Source organism: Anomaloglossus baeobatrachus, chromosome 5 (assembly GCF_048569485.1).
Source record: "Anomaloglossus baeobatrachus isolate aAnoBae1 chromosome 5, aAnoBae1.hap1, whole genome shotgun sequence".
Lineage (NCBI taxonomy): Eukaryota > Metazoa > Chordata > Amphibia > Anura > Aromobatidae > Anomaloglossus > Anomaloglossus baeobatrachus.
The window spans coordinates 77,687,847-77,707,460 of NC_134357.1; the positions used below are offsets into that span (position 1 = coordinate 77,687,847).

Consider the following 19,614-nt stretch of genomic DNA (forward strand, 5'->3'; position numbering starts at 1 on the left):
AAGCGCTATTCATCACTGACAAAGGGTTAAAACTCCAAAACTGCTGTCTGTAGAGAAGGCATTTTCCTTTTTCAAGAGAAGCTGGTGTGGCCAAGATCCTTAGGTGTGTAAAGGTTAAACATTTGCCAATAGCAGGGATGGGAAACCTCCGGCCCCCAGGCACAATGCCGGGGATAGCAGTATTTGGCCCGGCTGCCCAGTTTTACCAGCCGCCGGCCGGTCCTTTAATTCCTCTTTACACTGCAAGCACGCCTTTCACTACTGAATGCTGCGCCACATGCAATTAGTAATTTTGGCCAGTGGGCAGAGGTCTGCTCTGTCTTTCCAAAGAAGAAGACAGCTACACCAGGGTCTCAAATGTCATGGATAAGCGTCATCCCCAGTGTCTCCTATGCAATTTATATACAGCAGTCTTGGAGTCTCCTATGTGATGGATATACAGCAGTCTCTGGGTCCCCTATGTGACACATATGCTACAGCCAAAGCGTCTGTTATGTGATGTATATACAGCAGTCTCCGTGTCTCCTATGTGCTGCATATGCTACAGAAAAAGCGTCTATGTGATGTATATACAGTAGTCTCAGTGACTCTTATGTGATGTATATGTTACAGAGCTGGTGTCTCCTATATGATGTATACAGGTCTCAGTGTCTCCTATGTGATGTATATATAGCAGTCTAGGGGGGCTCCTAAAGATAAACTTAGTAACTTAAGTAGTGATGAATTTCCCTCCACGAGGACACATGCTGTGTAATATAAAGCTGTGTTGGATACAACTTACTGCTGCAATCAGTTCCTTTCAAAACTTATCGCAACGAGATGACGGTGATCCAGATGGAAGTCTGGAAGAGTAGTTACATGCAGCAACATTATCAGTTCCACCTAACATCACAGCCTCATCAAACAGGAAGCAGCTCCAGCCATTACATTAGGGTGAGTTCATTACATGTTTGACCAAATATAGCAGGATAAATTTGTAGTCTATATTTTTGTATGGCCTACGACTGGTGTTATAAATATCCAAAATGGTTCTTGGCAGCAGAAAGGTTCCCACCCCTGCTATATAGGATAACTTCCTCCACCAGGTGGCGCTAGAGAGACTAGCCTATTTCCTCTGGATGGAAGCCAATTTTCATACCTTCTGACATAAGACGATGTGTACTGTAAACGGCTAGCAATGCACACACTGAAAACATGTATCAAAGCCACAAGCAGCCGTACTAATGTTACAAGAAATCAGGAGAATATCAAACAATCTCTATAACAATAAACGGCTGCAGAAAGGCGTACGCTACAATTATAAGCCCGGATAAGCCCTGAATTAGCCTCAGTGCCAGCACAGGCGATGCCTCGTCACATAGTGAGTAGAAGCTGGAGGTGGAATTTATATAGAAATCTAATTTTACAGAATTTCCATTATTTACATAAAAGAAAAGCGGTGGTGCTAAATGTCAGCTCCGGCACTAAATAAAGGATATTATTCTACATCTAGAGCCAACATTAATGCAGATTGTGAGAAAACTGCCTGAGACGATCTGCACAGCACATTAGGTGTGACACACCACGATATATAACGAATGATGTACAGAACAGGTTTAGCGGCATTTGCATATGAAAAAAGCTGAATGTGAGCGCTGCAAGGCTCCCCGAGGCTCCAAGTGGATTAATGGGGCTCAACTAGCGACCCTTGTCTGTTTGTGAAGCCCGAGGCTGGGAGAAAGCCGCTGAATAGGGCACTCTGCTAACCTCAAGTTAAAGGGATTTTAACGCTCCTCAAAAGTGTTTACAAACAACTGACAATGGTATAAAATAACAAAAAAGGAATAATACTAATTTTACCAATTCCCAGCTACTCCTGTTCCAATGCTTACCTAGACCTCTGTCACTCTTTGTACCGCCTGCACTCGTGATGGCATGTAAACCGCTGCAGCCAGTCACTGGTTGCAGCGGTCATATTATTAGATTAACAAGTCACCGCGGGAACCAATGATGTCGAGACAAAATATCGTCGGCTGTAAGAAAAAATTCTCAACATCCAAGAGAAGTGCGAACTGCGGCCCATTAGAGGCCACTAATTCTTAAGTGGGCTTTACACGCTACGATACCGCTAGCAATTGCTAGCGATATCGTACGCAAAAGCACCCGCCCGTCGTGCATGCGATTTTGTGTGATCGCTGCCGCAGCAAACATTATCGCTACGGCAGCGTCACACGCACTTACCTGGTCGGTGACGTCGCTGTGACTGCCGAACAATCCCTCCCTCAAGGGGGAGGGATGTTCGGCATCACAGCGACGTCACCGCAACATCACTAAGCGGCCGGCCAATTAAAGCGGAGGGGCGGAGATTAGCGGGACGTAACATCCCGCCCACCTCCTTCCTTCCGCATTGCGGCCGGCGGCAGGGGAGACGTTCCTCGCTCCTGCGGTGTCACACAGAGCGATGTATGCTGCCGCAGGAACGACGAACCACATCAATAATCAACCATTACCGATTTTTGAGTTTGGGACGACCTCTCCATGGTGAACGATTTTCACCATTTTTGAGGTCGCTTAAGGTCGCTGGTCAGTGTCACACGCTGCGATATCGTTAATGACGCTGGATGTGCGTCACTAACAACGTGACCCCGACGATAAAACATTGACGATATCGTTGGGTGTAAAGCCCGCTTTAGTCCACGTGAGCACAATAGCCAATGTTACGTGAACACTGGCGCCATCGATGGAAAGGTTCTGGTGCAAAAGGCGGGCATCTGTCATTTTTATATTACAATGGGAAATACAGTATTTAAAGAAAAAGGTTGTCCATATAATGTACAATTTGGTTTTGTTTTTTTAAGTATAAATCATGTAAAAAGTATAGTAATACAGTGGAACCTCGCTTAACAAGTAACCCAGTTAACGAGAATTTTGCTTAACAAGCAAACCTTTCTGTAAATTTGTAACTCTGTTTACAAGAAAGCTTTGCTGTACAAGCAAAATACTCACCGCACACACTTCCGGTTCCGTACATCCACCGCGCTCTAACCCGCTCTTGCAGTTCACACAAACACACACAAGCACGCACACACACACACACACACACACACACACACACACACACACACACACACACACACACACACACACGCACGCACATACAGTATTATGCTCACCTTACCTTCCGTTCCATCGCCGGCCTCATGGTTTTTGTAGTTCCCCGGTACATCGCGATGAGGGAGGAATCCTCGCGGAGAACTACAAGATCCAGGAGGCCGGTGATGAAACAGAAGGTAAGGTGAGCATAATATGTGCACCTTCCGTTCCGTCGCCAGCCTCCTGGGTCCTGTAGTTCGCCGGCATAGGCTGTGCATCGGCAACCATAGCGACGAAGCAGGAACTTCCTCTGTCACCGCTACTCAAGGGCAGCGCGCTGGCCAATCAGAGACAAGCGGCTCCTGCCTTTGACGTCAGCGCTCTGGCAGCGGAAGTTCCTCCCTCGTCGTTATGATAACCTGATACACAGCCTATACCAGAGAACAGCAAGTCCCAGGAGACCGGCGATGGAACGGAAGGTAAGGTGAGCATAATACGTGCTTGTGTGCGTGTTTGTTCGTGTGTGGAATGGCACAATAGGGGACCAGGATGGGACATTTAACAAGTTGTGGAAGGAATTGTCTGCGTTGCAATGCATTCCTATGGGAAATCTTGCTTTGCTGAACGAGTAACTTGGTTTACAAGCACAGTCCCAGAACGGATTGTTCTCGTTAACCAAGGTTCCCGTGTATAGGAAACAAAAACAGGAAAAAATATACTCATCATAAAAACTTGTTTTAAACAATAAGTATTTTTTTTATGACATTCCCTTTAATTGAAGCTAGCTTGGCACCTGGCTGACTGCACCAGGTGTTAAAGGGAGCAGTGCCATAATTTCACATATATCACACATCCAGAATTTAGACGATAAATGCACGATCACTGTAGCCCAAGCTGTTGAAACTCCATAGGGTCATGAGAACGGCGATCACAAAGTCCCCTTTGTGAATGGATTTGAAGTGAGCATATGCAACCATTTACTGTATACAGCACTGATGATTGCACATGCTCAATACTTCACCATTCTCTCAAAGAGATTTGGGCCACCTCTTCTCAAAATTGACAGGAATTTTAGTAGCTAGATTCCTATATTGCATGCGATCATAACACAACCCCAGCACGGATAGCAGTGCTGCTGCAGATCATATGTAGCAGCGGACCTCTCTGTGGGTGGGGAAGGGGGGCTTCAAACTGTGCATATAAAACAAAATAGTCACACTCTTTCCAATAGTCTTACATAGCTACATTATATTCTACAGTCCTCAAATGGTTACCCCCAGGGATGTGGGGTGCCCTTAGGCCTCGGATCCACTTGCGCATTAGTATCAGAAGCGATATGCTAATGATCCTCTGCTGCGAGCGTGAGCCGAGGGTCATGCGACTGTGATCCGATCTTGCAATAGGTTCACAGCTGCGGAAAAGAGGGAGGGAGCATTTTCACCTCATCTCCTCTGTGGCCTGTCTCTACATCACACTGCGGTCGGATGACACTTGAGTGCAGTTCGATGTTTTGCACGCTCCCATAGACTTGTATGGGGGTGCATGACCCGAGACTCTCTGCCAAACTAAGCATGCTACGATTCATTTCTCAAGCCGATATGGCATGAGAAAAGATTCACAGATGGACACTGCCCCATAGTTTTGCACTGGTGCGAGGGCAATCCTATGTTTTATCGGATTGCACTTGTCTGTGCGAAACGCAAAGTGGAACCGAGCCCTTACACAGACCCCACACTCCAGTACTGTTTCGACCTACTTAACTTAGCCAGCAGAGTGATGCAATGTGAGAAAAAAAAAAAAAAAATCAATAACGATCACTTGGCTTGGTGAATCAGCACCATAAAGCCTTTAGCTTTCTCTATTTAACTCCTTCCCACTGTCTAATAAGCCCCTACAACCCTTAGATGCTGACAATGGACAATTAAATAAGAACAATAAAAGTTGAACAGGACAGAGCGATGCGGTATAATATCACAGATACGGGATAACATGGCTGCACTTACCCCCTCATGAAGTTAAAGCCATGAGCACAAACAAGGATATTGCCGTAGGCATCCACTTTCAGGAGATTTCCATATGTAGTATCAAACACCAAACCCCTGGGGAGATAAATGCAAACATATTCACAAAATAGAAACCTCAGCTTCAAGAAGATACATGCAGGGAAATATTTATATGCGCAGTATAAGTAAAAGAAAGTGAGGGGGGGTAGAAAGAAAAAACAAAGTGAAAAGGGAGTAAACAGACCCCTAAGATTTTAGGGGAACACTGACCTAGACAGGAAGGCTTCTTATTAACCCTATATAAGTTATATTAGTTATTCTAGGAGGATTTTTCTACTTCCTAGGATGCATTTTCTAGTTGCATTTTACAACAAAAACCTTGTTCCGTAAACAGAATACAACACAGCAAAGGGATCTCATTGTGGAAAGTTAGGAGTTATGAAAAGAGTACAGAAAAAATTCCAAGGCATTAGATATACCATGAATCGCTGTGAAGTGGTCATCAAGAAGTACCTTAAATTTAGCACAGTTTACCAAGAAAAAGACATCCCTCAAAAACGTATGAAAAAACACAATAAAATTGGTCCAGGAGGCTGCCAAGAGGTCTAAGGAAACATTAAAAGAGCTGCAAGAATTTCTGTCAACAGCATATGACAACAATCTCCTGTATTCTTCATATATCTAGCCTGTTTCGGTACTGTGGCAAGATGGGAGCCTTTTCTTTTAAAGAAAACCATCCAAGCCCGGCTAGGTTTTGCTAAAACCTCCATCAAGTCGGCCAACAGCATGTAGAAAAAGTGTTCTAGTCTGACGAGACCAAAATTGAACTTTTTGGTCATAATTTCAATAGGTATGGTTAGAGCAAAAGCAAACACTGGGAATCACCAAAAAGAATAAAATAAAAATAAAAATCATACCCACAGTGAAGCACGCAGGAGGTAGCATAATGCTTCCAGGTTGCTTTTTGGCAGCTGGAACTGGAGCTTTAGTTAATGTGGAGTGAATTATGAACAGTTCTAATATCAAATAATTTTACAACAAAACCTTCAGGCCTTTCCTACAAATGAAGAGGAATTTCACCTTTCAGCACATCAAACACCCCTAAGCATACCTCCAAATCAATAAAAGAATGGCTTCATCAGAAGAAGGTCAAAGTTTTGGAATAGTCCAGCCAGTGCCCAGACCCAAATCCAATTGAAAATCTGTGTGCTGACCTGAAGAAGGCGCTCTACACAGGAGATGCACTCATAATCTGACAAATTTGGAGCTACTGGAAGAAAATGTGGGCAAAGATTTTCAGTGCTAGAAGTGCCATGCTGAGAAGACTGCTTCCCAAAAATACTGAACACTGTCTTATATTCAAAGGGTACTTCCACAAAGTAATTGTTTAAGGGTGTGCATATTTATGCAACCACATTATTTTAGTTCTTTCCTTTTCCACCCCACAAAAATAAAAAATGTTTGTTTCTCAATATATTTGTAAAGATTAGGGGGTGACATTACAGGTGGAAATAATTCTTCTTGGCATAATTTTCTTTATATGGCAAAAACCTGTCTTTTTTTTTTTTTTTTATACAGTGGTGTGTAGACTTTTTATATTGACTGTAGATAGAGAGATAGATACTCACCTGGTAGGAAATGTTGGGTCATAGACAAAGCTCAGTAGCTCCTGTGGATAGCCAATAGACACCAGTCTTTCAACAGTTAGGTCGAAGCCGAGAGATTCATACTCTGGAGACTTGTATACTGTGAAGACATAGAAATAAGAGGTTTCAGCAATATTTCGGACCAATTCACCTAGTTGCAGCTTGAGTCACTAAAGCCACTCCAGCATATAACATAGGAGGACAGGTAGAGAGATACATCCAATAAAAATGTACATAACATGTTGTGATTAATATTGTCTGAATAAACTCAAAGCTGAAAAATGCGTTTTGCCAGAGAAATATAAATTTTCCCAACTCCTCAAACTACGTTCTCAATGTTGCAGGAATCGGAGATCTTCCGTGCTGTTTGCACGGTTGCTTTACCTGGCCTGTTCTGTACAGGGGATTTCACTACATGATAAATGGTTATAATTGCAATGTGCTTGTGAAAAGAAGCAACTTTGCAACTTACCCCTGTACTAAAAATCTGAACCAAGGCATTTTACAATACTATAGTGTACTGCTCGTTGCCTAGGTTACCGTCCACCTCTGTAGTCTAATAGCTGCGGCTGGTTCCTTGGCAAAAAGCACAGTGTTCAAAAAATGCTTTACTATGGAGCTTGTAAGCGCCACTCTGAAGCTGGACGGATCGCTGGGTCCCTGCCGGCTTCAGAACTCCTGAGCTCCTCCAATGTTGAAGAGGCAAAACTACCTGTGCGTGCATCAGGAGCAGCGTATAGTTTGGACTTGCCGCTCACCATGCTGCTGGTCCAAACTTCCAGTCATCACAAACTCACTGCCTTCTGCAAGCAAAAAGCAGGTAGACTGGAGCAGTGCGCTCCCAATGATTAAATGGGAGATGACCTCTAACATGCACATAATGTCTAAGAATCCTCTAAGAATAGGGTAGGTCTTGACCCTTTAACAAATAAGATGACAGTAAAAGCGGTCCCTGTAAAGACAATACTATAGACCTCAGCATCCTGAACTCCTCTGATAATAACAATTTTCATTTCTATAGCGCCAACATATTCCGCAGCACTTTACAATTCAGAGGGGACATGTACAGACAATATGAGACAATACAACATAACATTAAGATACCAGGAGGAGTGAGGGTCCTGCTCATAAGCTTACAGTCTATGAGGAAATAGGGGAGACACAAAAGGTGAATGGGGGAGAAAAGCTTGTTATGTATGGTCCAGCCATCGATTTAATAGGGGATTCAAAACCAGCTGCATAGACCAGTCATTGGCCAGAATGTATACAGGTACAGGGGACGAGAATTGGAAGTACATTTTTGGGAAGGGCAGAAAGGTACTAGATTAGATCAGGGCAGTGAGGTGATAGGCTAGTCTAAAGAAATGCGTTTTTAGGGCCGGCTTAAAAAGGTGTGGATGTTGGGAATTAATCTGATGATATTAGGTAATGAGAGTTTAGTTTGGAAAACTATACAAATAAATGCATTGTCAGTAAAGAGATCCATCCGAATAGCTTGTTATACCTAGGCTTGTACCCATGACAAGATGTCCTCAACACAGACAAATATTCTTTACTGTAAGAGCATTAAAACTTTGACTTGCTCTGCCACATTTTATGTAATGGTTGATTCCTTGCTCATGTTTAAGAAAATCCTGGATGCCATTCTTTAAAAATAAGTGGAACCTTGGATTAAGAGTAACTTGGTTTGAGAGTGTTTTGCAAGACAAGCAAAGCTTTTTACACATTTGTAACTTGGTTTAAGAGCAATGATTTGCAATAAGAGCAAATACTCACCATGCACGCTTCCAGTACCGTCCTATCACGGTACTCTGACCCGCTCTGGAGGTAACTTTCTGTATATATATTATATATATATACATATACATATACACATACACTGTATACTGTACACCATTGTACAGTACAGTATATGCTATATAGCATGTCCATCAATTTGCATTTGTGGATACAGTATTGTACTTTCTTTCTGCTAACCAGTGCAGCCCATTGCTTGTACTGTAATCTGCCTGTGCAGTATTCCTACCCCACATTTGGCTTAGTTCTACCCTTATTTTGGGGAGAATAGATTTGGGGTGTGTTTTTTTTGTTTTTTTTTATTGTACTAGAATAAAGGTTGTCATATTTATACATCATATTTTCTTTCTATACTACCTCCCGCACCCAAGTTTATTGTAAGCTAACATGCAGTAGAATTTGTTTTATATGCTTTTTACTATACAGTATGTTGTATTAGTGTACTGTAATAATTTTATATGAATACAGCACATTATTTTGTATTACTGTATTAATTTTGTATAAATACAGTAAATATTTTTGGGCTGTGGAATGAATTGTCGGCGTTTCAATTATTTCCTATGGGAAAATTCGCTTTGATATAAGAGTAACTTGGTTTAAGAGCGCACTCCAGGTACGAATTATGCTCGGAATCCAAGGTTCCACAGTATAAATATTACAAGTACAGTTACTAGCGTTCCGAAGATGGGCTGTTGAGTCTAAAGGGTGCTTTACACGCTGCCACATCGCTAGCGATGTCGAGCGCGATAGCACCTGCCCCCGTCGCTCGTGCGACATTTGGTGATCGCTGCTATAGCGAACATTATCGTTACGGCAGTGTCACACGCACCTTGTCAGCGACGTCGCTGTGACCGCCGAACAATCCCTCCTTCAAGAGGGGAGGTGCGTTTGGCGTCATAGCGACGTCACTGCAGTGTCACTAAGCGGCCGGCCAATAGAAGTGGAGGGGCGGAGATGAGCGGGACGTAACATCCCGCCCACCTCCTTCCTTCCTCCTTTTCCGGAGGATGCAGGTAAGCAGATGTTCGTCGTTCCTGTGGTGTCACACATAGCAATGTGTGATGCCGCAGGAATGACGAACATCATCGTACCTGTGGCAGCAGCGATATTAAGGAAAGGAGCGACGTGTCAACGATCACCGTTTTTGAACGAATTTGCGATCGTTGCTCCTTTGTGTCACACGCTGTGATGTCGCTACCGGCACCGGATGTGCGTCACTAACAACGTGACTCAGACGATATATCGGTAGCGATGTCGGAGCGTGTAAAGTACCCTGAATGGTCCCATTTGGATTTAGGAAGGATGTGACATCTGATTTTTGTCTTCCTTGGATCAACACAGAAGGGTTAGAGGTCAGACCAGTATTTATTTTTCCAGGTCCTATCAAATATGTAATTGTTTTTGGTGGCGGTAAACTTATAAAGTATGTTTATTCACGAAGATCTACTACTTGTGACCCTTGGGAAGAACATATAATTTCCCAAGTAATAAATGTCGTCGGCAGAAAAAGGAACGAGGAAAGGGAAAGTTTCTGACTTCCTTCTGCATAGTGTTACCCAAGTAGTTTCAGCATCATCGTGTAATACTCCGAATGACAAAATATATTGGCCAATATTCAGAAAGCTTTAAGTACCCCGTCCTGACACACTTTTAATAAGTCACTCCCAGATAAACAATCAGACATCTTGGAGTGGAGATGGCGTTCAAGGAGCACTTGATTAATGTTTGGGTAACAGCTATGAACTTAGCAAGTGGAGAAGTGTCACGATGGCTGTGGCAGCATTCATGTGCCGTCTGCTGTTGTGAAATACATTACATACTTCGCTTAGACACAACCTAGTTAAATGCTGCATAAAATCTGGCGGAGGTCCACGAAACACAGAGGTGCATTATTTTTAGTTGGCCCTAATTTCATAGAGTTAAATTCTTCAGCTGCTGCTTACAGCACAGGATGTACCCGATAGTGAGAAACAGGAACAGCTCCACATCGAAAGTTATAGTCACAATGAAGGGGCAGTCAGGGCAAAGAACAATTCAGGACAAGGTGAAGCAGATAGAAGCAAATCTACCAGAATCACCCCATAAAATGTATAAAGAAACCCAGCCACGAGCACACAACGCAACCCAAAACTTACAAGTAGAGATGAGCGGACTCGCAGAAAACCTGGACCAGCGGGTCCCTGTTTTGTTTTGTTTTTTTTTCTAAATCCGGTCCCCATATGAGTTAATGGGGACCAGAATCAGGAGATTAAAAATTTGGTAGAAGGGCTAGCTGAATAAAAGCACACGCTGTACTTACTGAGGATCAGTCATGGCGGTCCACTGCTTACAGGTCACACATTCACTTCCGGAGCAGATAGTTAAAGGGAACCTGTCACCACCCGTTTTTGGCGTATAAGCTGCGACCACCACCACCGGGATCTTATATACAGTATTCTAACATTCTGTATATAAGAGCCCAGGCCACTGACAACATAAAAAACACTTTATAATACTTACCTAACGGTCGTGCGGTTGGCCATATGGGTGTCTCTGTTCTCCGGTGCCGGCGCCTCCTCTTTCGGCCATCTTCGTCCTCCTTCTGAAGCCTGTGTGCATGACGCGTGTATGTCATACACACTCACCGGTCCTGCACAGGAACACTACAATACTTTGATCTGCCCTGCTCAGAGCAGATCAAAGTGCGCCTGCTCAGGACCTGAATGCCGGCAAATGTGGATGACAGACAGACAACAGAGACGCCCATATGGCCCACCGCGCGACCGTTAGGTAAGTATTATAAAGTGTTTATGTTCTCACAGCGGCCTGGGCTCTTATACACAGCATGTTAGAATGTTGTATATAAGAGCCCGGTGGTGGTGGCTGCATCTTATACGCCAAAAAGTGGTGACAGGTTCCCTTTAAGCCTCATTTCATATGCACTGCTTTCCCCACCAACTGGCGCCTGTGATTGTTTGTAGTCAGATGCGCCCATGATTGGCAGTGTGTCTGACGCTTCCTATCAAAGGCGCTGTGCGAATCTAGTGCAATATGAATAGGTGCCCACGATCAGGACCCACTGTGTCCTGGACACAGCGGGTCCTGCCCTATGGGGCCACGAGACTCCTACACAGGAGAACGCGGAAGAACGCAGATGCTCATGCCCATTATTTGGGAAAGTTGCGGTCTGGCTCTTCTGTTATCTCTGTGGAGGACACTTGCGACTCTGCAGCAAACAATTGACATGCTGTGGCTTGGAAAGCTGCTCCGCAGGTCAGTTTTTGTTGATGGAAAACAAGCATAGTGGGCATAGGATTTCTAGAAAGCCCATCCACTGCGATTGTACTATACATCGCAGCATTTTGGTAGCAGCTGAAGCATGCGGCTATGAACACTGATCGTAGGCACACCAAAAATAGATAACTAAATAAAAAAAAAAAAAATTGGAGTAGGGTCCCCCCATATTATGATACTTCACAGAGATAAAGCCTACTTCTACAGGCTGCAGCCTTCAGCCCTACGCTTATCTTGAATAAATTTTTACAAAAAAAACAGCATGCGGTTTCCCAAATTTTGATATCCAACCAAACTAAAGCCTGACCGATGGGGTCTGGTATTCAGACTGGGGAGGTCCATGCTTATTGCAGTCTAAAAATAGCAACCTGCAGTCGCCTCGGAATTGTTGCATCCATTACATGCAACAGGCCTGGCACTTTACCCGCCTCTTCCCGATTGCCATGGTGCGGTGGCAATGAGGCGGTTAATGGCAGCCCATAGCAGCCACTAAGTCCTAGATTAGTAATGGCAGGCGTCTATGAGACTCCACCATCACTAATCTGTAAGTGAAAGTAAACACAAACACCGAAAAAATCCTCTATTTGAAAGACAAAAAAACCCCCTCTTTCATTACTTTTGTAACCCCCAAAACACCCCTGCAGATCCGATGTAATCCACGTGAGGTCCCACAATGATTCAGCTCTGCTAAATCTGAGTCACAGTGAGCGGCCATAGAGCATGACTGCCTGCTGTGAGTGCAGGCAGAGAATGACTGAGCCGCGATCAGTGGTGACGTCACTCAGGTTATTTGCTGTCCAATAAGCATGGACCTCCCCAGTCTGAGAATACCAGCCCTCAGCTGTCGTGCTTTATCTTGGCTGGGTATCAAATTGGGGGGGACTGCATGTGGTTAATTTTTTAATAAATACATTTTAATATATACACACACACACACACACACACACACACGAGAATTTATTTTGTTTTAATTTATTTTTATACTACGATACTGCCCCGCAGACAGCGCCTGTGATTGGTTGCAGTCATACGCTGTCACACAGGCTGGGAGCAAGGAAAGCATTACATATGGAGGAGACTAATGAGCGGCCCATGAAGTGTAGGAGGCGCCGCGAGAGCAATGTACAGTCGCGACGGAGCCTCTGTAGGTATGACGCACTCGCTTCAATCTTATTTACCCTTTATTTTATTTTTTTAATTTATTTCTTCAGTGCCGGATCCAGATCAAACACCCGGAATCCCGGGCACCTTTGAAACTGCACAGATCCTAACTTTTAGAGTCCGGGTCTCCGCCCATCAATACTTTCACGCCAACTTGGCCCCACACATCTTGACTTTTTTTGAAGTATATTTTGTGACAATGCAATCATGCATGTTGTCGATAGCACATCCCATATTCAAGCGGGAACATGTGCTGCCAACAATAATGCTTTTTATGTTGCCCTAACGCTCCAATCAGATGGCAAACAAGAGAGTCACTCGTTGACGGGCAGCATGGGACCGATCCGGGACAGGGAGATTAGTTCCTTTTTAAACATCAGATGCTTTTCCTCTCATTGGAGATAAGCCACCAACTGGTGTCTGGCAGCGGCTTTCTTCCTTCATCTCATTTATAAACACATGCATGCTTTTTCGAATCCAATGTGCATGATAATGGGGAGTGATCATCATCAGCTGAAAGCTGCTTAGGCCAACAGCGTCATGGCTTCCACTGTAGCACTGTGATTCAATGGATTCAAAAAGATCCTCTAGGATGTTTATGGGATCCTCCTGGGATACCACTAGGGTTGTCAGCATTTTTTAGGTCAATTAGAATGTTACACATCACTTTAAGCTTGGAATGTCTGATAGAACCCTTGAAAACTAACTGCAACACAAGGCTGAGCACATTCTAAAGCATCATGAAGAAGTTGCAGCAGACTTCACAAATTTCCTGTGACCATTTGACGATATGTACATGGCATTCACATACATATACTGAAATAATGGCTATTCAGTGATTGTCAGCAGCGGTCACATGGCCGTTTCACCAAAGCAGGACGCACAGAAACCAGTGTTTGAGTAGGAAAGCACTGGAATAGAAACAGCCAGGGGATTAGAAGAGAGAGTAAAGAATTTTTTAATATATAAAGCAATCTGCATGTTTGTTTGTTTTTGTTATATAAAAAAAAAAAAAAAAGGTGATGTCCAAAAATATCCTTGGCTTCAGGACAAACAAAACATGACTTGGAAGGCTGAAAATGACTAAACCGCCAAATGCCAGAACAAATGAGAGGAAGAATTGAGCACCCATCACAGGCGGATCACCTCCACATTGTGAGGGATTTAACCTTTTTACGCAATTTCTTTTATCTTATTCAAAGTGAAGTCATAGTAAGTGTATAGTCTCAGCTACAGCCTGCGCTCAGTCAATGAAAGGAGGAAGAAGAAGGGCAGGGGAGAGAAAAAGAGAAGAAATCAATAAACCACAAAGGCACTTTTATCACTAACAATGTCACTTTTTATATTGAGACCGGACAGAAAAAAGGAAATCCTAGCCGTCACTTATACTTATATTTAGATTGACCTGAAAAAAAGAATAAATAAAAAAAAAAAAAAAAGAAAGAAGAAGAATGACCTATAAAGCTGTTTTTCTGCGACACAATGTAATTATTTTTTTCTGAATACATTACTTTTTGTATATTTAATAATGCAAGTAAAGTATGCTGCAATGTATAAATATCCACCAAAGAAGCCCTAAGGGGTACTTTGCACGTTGCGACATCGCTACTGCGATATCGTCGGGGTCAAATCTAAATTGAGGCACATCCGGCACCGGTAACGACGTCACAACGTGTAAAGCCTAGGAGAGAAGATGAACGCGCGTGAAACAGTCAAAAATCATCGATCAGGGTCAACTCGTTCATTTTCATAATGTCGGTGCGTCCGCAGGTACGATGTTGTTTGTCGTTCCTGCAGCTGCACACATCGCTGTGTGTGAAGCCGCAGGACCGACAAACATCTCCTTACTTGTGCCCGCCGTCCACCGGCAATGCGGAATGGAGAAGGTGGGCGGGATGTTTATATCCCGCTCATCTCCGCCCCTCTGCTTCTATTCGACGGCTGCCGTGTGACGCCGCACGACACGCCCCCTTAGGAAGGTGGGTCGCCGGCCAGAGCGATGTCGCAGGGCAGGTAAGTGCGTGTAAAGCTGCCGTAGCGATAATGTTCGCTACGGCAGCTATTACAAGATATCGCATGTGCGACGGGGGCGGGTACTATCGCGCTCTGCATCGCTATCATCGGCTATGTTCACACAGGGCTTTTTTTGGTAAGTTTTTTTTTTCCTGACCAAAACCTGATCTTGTGGCAGGAAATCTCCTTTTAATCATCTGCATTTTTGGTGCGTTTTTTAGTGGCGTTTTTTTTCGGTTGTATCAATGAAAAAATGTTGCAAAAACGCTGCAAAGAATAGACATGCTCACTCTCTGAAATCTGCAGCAAAAACGGAGGTATTTCACAAAACTGTCAGGAAAAAAATCTGCAGGTGTTTGTGTGTGTGTGTGCGCATGAGATTTCAGAAATCTTCAGACTTTGCTGGGACTGTAAAAAGCAGCTTTTTATTAGCATGGATTTGCATAAAACCAAGGTAAATCTGCAGCTAAAAAAAACCCTGTGTGAAGATACCTTTTTAGATGTATTTGCCCTGTTAGGGTATGTGGTAAAGATTAGGAGGGAGCCACAACCTGGCAATGGTAATCACGTAATGTTAGGCTATGTGCGTACATTTAGTATTTGGTGCAGAAATAATTTTCTGCATCAAATCTGCACCTGCTGGTACAAACATACCAAAAGCATGAGTTTTTTATGCTTTTTTTTGCCATGTGTTTTTCTTAATGAAGTCAAATGAGTGGAAGGGCTAAAAAAAACGCAGGCAAAAACTCACCAATAACATGCTGCAGATTATTTTCTCCACCAAATCTGCATGGAAAAAATAATAAGCACTTCAGGATTCTGATGGTCTTTTCTGGTATACAGATAGGCATGCAGATTTATGACAAATCTGCACCAAACACGCACTATGTGCACACAGCCTTACACTTCCTCTGCCCAGCTTCCAATATCCAGTGTTTCATCCGTTCTGCTGGGAGATGGACCGGTGGCATTTAGGCACTAGGGTCCAGTAACATGACGTCGTCTTTCAGCTACCTCCAAAAGAATATAAGGGCATAAAGAGTAGAAATAATGATAAATAACCTACTATTATCAGGATACTCCTGCGCACAGATGCTTCTGTTTGCCTTTTACAGTCTAGTTGTCATGATCCAGGACCGGTATTCTCCGGTCCAGTTTCCCAGACCAGGCCTGGACATGTCAGGGGTTAACTCCCATCAGCCTCGTTCTGGTTTCAGGAGACACTATATCTGGCCTCTGCACTTGCATTCCTGTGCTGGTTATAGTTTTGCTCTGCAGCCTGTGACTGGCTCTGGTGAGCTTTAATGTTTGATCTGACTCCTTGTTACCGTGCCCTGACCTGCACCCTCCCCCATTCGTCTGCCTGTCCCTGACTTGCCACTCCTGTCTGTTTGTATTTCCCTCTGCATACCTGATCTCCCGGACTCTGACTCGGTTCTGTTTTCTGACTTTATATTGATCCTCCCTTTGCTGTGACTTGACTCTCATGGCTAGACCCTGGCTTTTTGACTACTCTATTGCCCCCTGGTGGTTCGCCTGTTAACTGCCTGCTGAAGTTACTCTGCTGTACTTCAGTCTCCTTTCTGTTAGGCTAGCGCCACACATCCGTGCCTCCGGTACGTGTTTGCCATTTTTTACACGTACCGGCGGCACGGAGACACGTACAGCAATGCTACCCTATGGTAGCAGGCACACACACGTAAAACCACACGGAACGTGTGTCCGTGTGCGTTTGTACGTGTGTGCGTTTTTCAAAGCGCTGACATGTCCGTTTTTTAACCGGCAGCACGGGTGTCACACGGCCCGCACCCGTACCACACGGGTGTAGTGTGGATGCGGTCCCGTGTGACACGCGCCGGAGAAAACACACATGTCAGTCAAAAAAAAAACAAAACATTAACTCACCTTCTCCAGCCCTCCTGTCTCTGCCGCTGCTGCCTCTTGCTGCCGACCGCCGCTCATTATTCTCATTGAATATGCACTTCACTGCCTGGCAGCAGCAGCAGCGGGGAGACGGGAGGGCTGGAGACCGAGGATCAGCACCACGGACAGCAGCGCGGACATCAGGAAGGACCAGGTGAGTATAATAATTACCGGTTCTACGTGTGCTATCGCGGATAGCACACGTAGAACACACGTGTCACGCACGTACCAGAGACACGTACTTACCTGCACGCAACACGCAGGGAAAATACGTGTCTCTCGGCACGTGCGTGAATTTCACGTGAGTGTGGCAGAAGCCTTACAGTGTTACTTTGACTCTCCTTCACTACTCTGCTGCCACCTAGTGGCAATACGCTGTACTACGTCTTACTAGCCCTTTGTACAGTGTAACACTATTGCTAAATGGGTTGTGGTGCTACCAAGAAGCATGACCTGGGTGGTCTGCACCTCCTTTATAGTAATCATGGGTGGTGTAATGTGGAGAGACACTGATCACACAAAAAGAAGGACCCATATAGAGAGGGGTAGGTAAATGGAGTACATCAGAAGCTCTGCCTTAATATCCAAGAGCCTGAAAATGATCTTTACAAATGCTTACATTATGGAAAAAAACAGATTTGGTAATAAAAGAAAAATAGACAAGAAACAAAAATATAAATAAAATATACTGAACTGTGTCTCAAATTGGCCTTAAGTGCTGCAACAATTAAAATGTTAGGGTAAAAAAAATAAACAAACAGCAGGTAAAGAACAACAAAAGGTTGTCTCACCCGCATTTAAACAAACACTATGAACAAGAGCTATAAAAATAAACCGCAAACACACGAGGATGAAGATAATTAAACTGCTGGTGATGAAAACGTCTATTCATTGGGATTAAATAGAAGGATCTCTGAAAACATTGTGTGCCCGTGCGGTGCACTGAATCAGAGGTCATGGGATCGCTGGGGCTGTTGATGGTCAGGAGGGCAGCCGGCATTGTTTACAAGTAAACACATCTGATTGACAGCTCATTTTCAGTCCCTGGACTCTAATGTTTCCATAAGCTGCTATTCAATACCCCTGCTGTAAACGCAACCACTGTACTATCTCTCTAATGTACTGAATGTTAGAGAGGAGCGAACCTAGAAAAGATTAAGTGGATCCAAGTAACTTCATCCACAAGTATCAAAATAGAGTCATCACCGGAGCCCAAAGCTTGTCACTCGCCGCGAGAAGAAATATCCTCCCCGACACTATGGAAAATGCGGGGAAGTTGTATAGATAGGTATACGGAAACTTCACTTAAGGATACTTTACACACTGCGATATCGGTACAGATATCGCTAGTGTGGATACCTGCCCCCATCTGTTGTGCGACACGGGCAATTCGCTGCCCGTGCCGCACAACATTGCCCAGACATGTCACACATACTTACCTGCCCGGCGACGTCGCTGACCGGCGAACCGCCTCCTTTCTAAGGGGGCGGTTCGTTCAGCGTCACAGCGACGTCACTGAACCGCCGCCCAATAGAAGCGAAGGGGCGGAGATGAGCGGGACGAACATCCCGCCCACCTCCTTCCTTCCGCATTGGGGCCGGCGGTAGGTAAGGAGAGCTTCATCGTTCCTGCGGTGTCACACGGAGCGATGTGTGCTGCCGCAGGAACGACGAACAACTTCGCTACTGCTGCAGTAACGATTTTTGAGAATGGACCCCCATGTCACCGATGAGCGATTTTGCACATTTTTGCAACGATGCAAAATCGCTCATAGGTGTCACACGCAACGGCATCGCTAATGCGGCCGGATGTGCGTCATCAATTCCGTGACCCCAACGAGTTCGCATTAGCGATGTCGTAGCGTGTAAAGCCCCCTTTATTGGCATCAAAGTGCAGCAATTTCCTAAGCGCTAAAATTCTGACCTAATGTTTTTTAAAATTGGGACTTCTGGTAATGAACCAAAATGCATTAAATTCTATACTCCCAAATCTGAACCAAAATTTGAAATTGGACAAGCCAGATAAACCACGCTCCTGGGCTGCCCCGATAAACCACGCTCCTGGGCTGCCCCGATAAACCACGCTCCTGGGCTGCCCGATAAACCACGCTCCTGGGCTGCCCCGATAAACCACGCTCCTGGGCTGCCCCGATAAACCACGCTCCTGGGCTGCCCCGATAAACCACGCTCCTGGGCTGCCCCGATAAACCACGCTCCTGGGCTGCCCCGATAAACCACGCTCCTGGGCTGCCCCGATAAACCACGCTCCTGGGCTGCCCCGATAAACCACGCTCCTGGGCTGCCCCGATAAACCTCGCTCCTGGGCTGCCCCGATAAACCTCGCTCCTGTGCTGCTCCGATAAACCTTGCTCCTGTGTTTTTTAATTGTTGGTGACTCTAGTGCAAAAAGTTAAACTGTCTATCATCTGGTAAAAACGAATTAACAAATGTGGACCAGTTTGGGTGTCCATAATAAAAAGGGATATTAATGATAGATGCCAATACAATAATATTTGAGAGTCAGGAGCAGCGTAAGCTTTATAATTCCGGGGGGGGGGGGGGGGGGGAGGAGGAGGGAACAAACCTATTGTGTGACCATCAACATTTGCGATGGCCTGCTGCTTTCAGTGAACACATGACTTGTACCCACTTCTATTCACTCAACAGATTCCATATGGCGTATGAAAAAGACAATTTACACATACTCTAGTAGGAATGTCCTATTTG

At 44.6% G+C, this 19,614-nt stretch overlaps 1 protein-coding gene across 4 annotated transcripts in view; it reads right to left on the reverse strand.

Moving 5' to 3' along the window:
* The window catches only part of NT5C2 (5'-nucleotidase, cytosolic II), a 149,219-nt gene that overhangs the window by 39,289 nt on the left and 90,316 nt on the right, over window positions 1-19,614 (reverse strand). For all 4 annotated transcript variants that reach the window (XM_075348612.1, XM_075348610.1, XM_075348613.1 and 1 more), the window contains 2 exons: window positions 6,704-6,821; window positions 5,076-5,171 (listed from right to left, as the gene is read on the reverse strand). In XM_075348612.1, coding sequence (XP_075204727.1) covers window positions 5,076-5,171; window positions 6,704-6,821 — 214 coding nt within the window. The remainder of the gene's footprint in view (window positions 1-5,075; window positions 5,172-6,703; window positions 6,822-19,614) is intronic.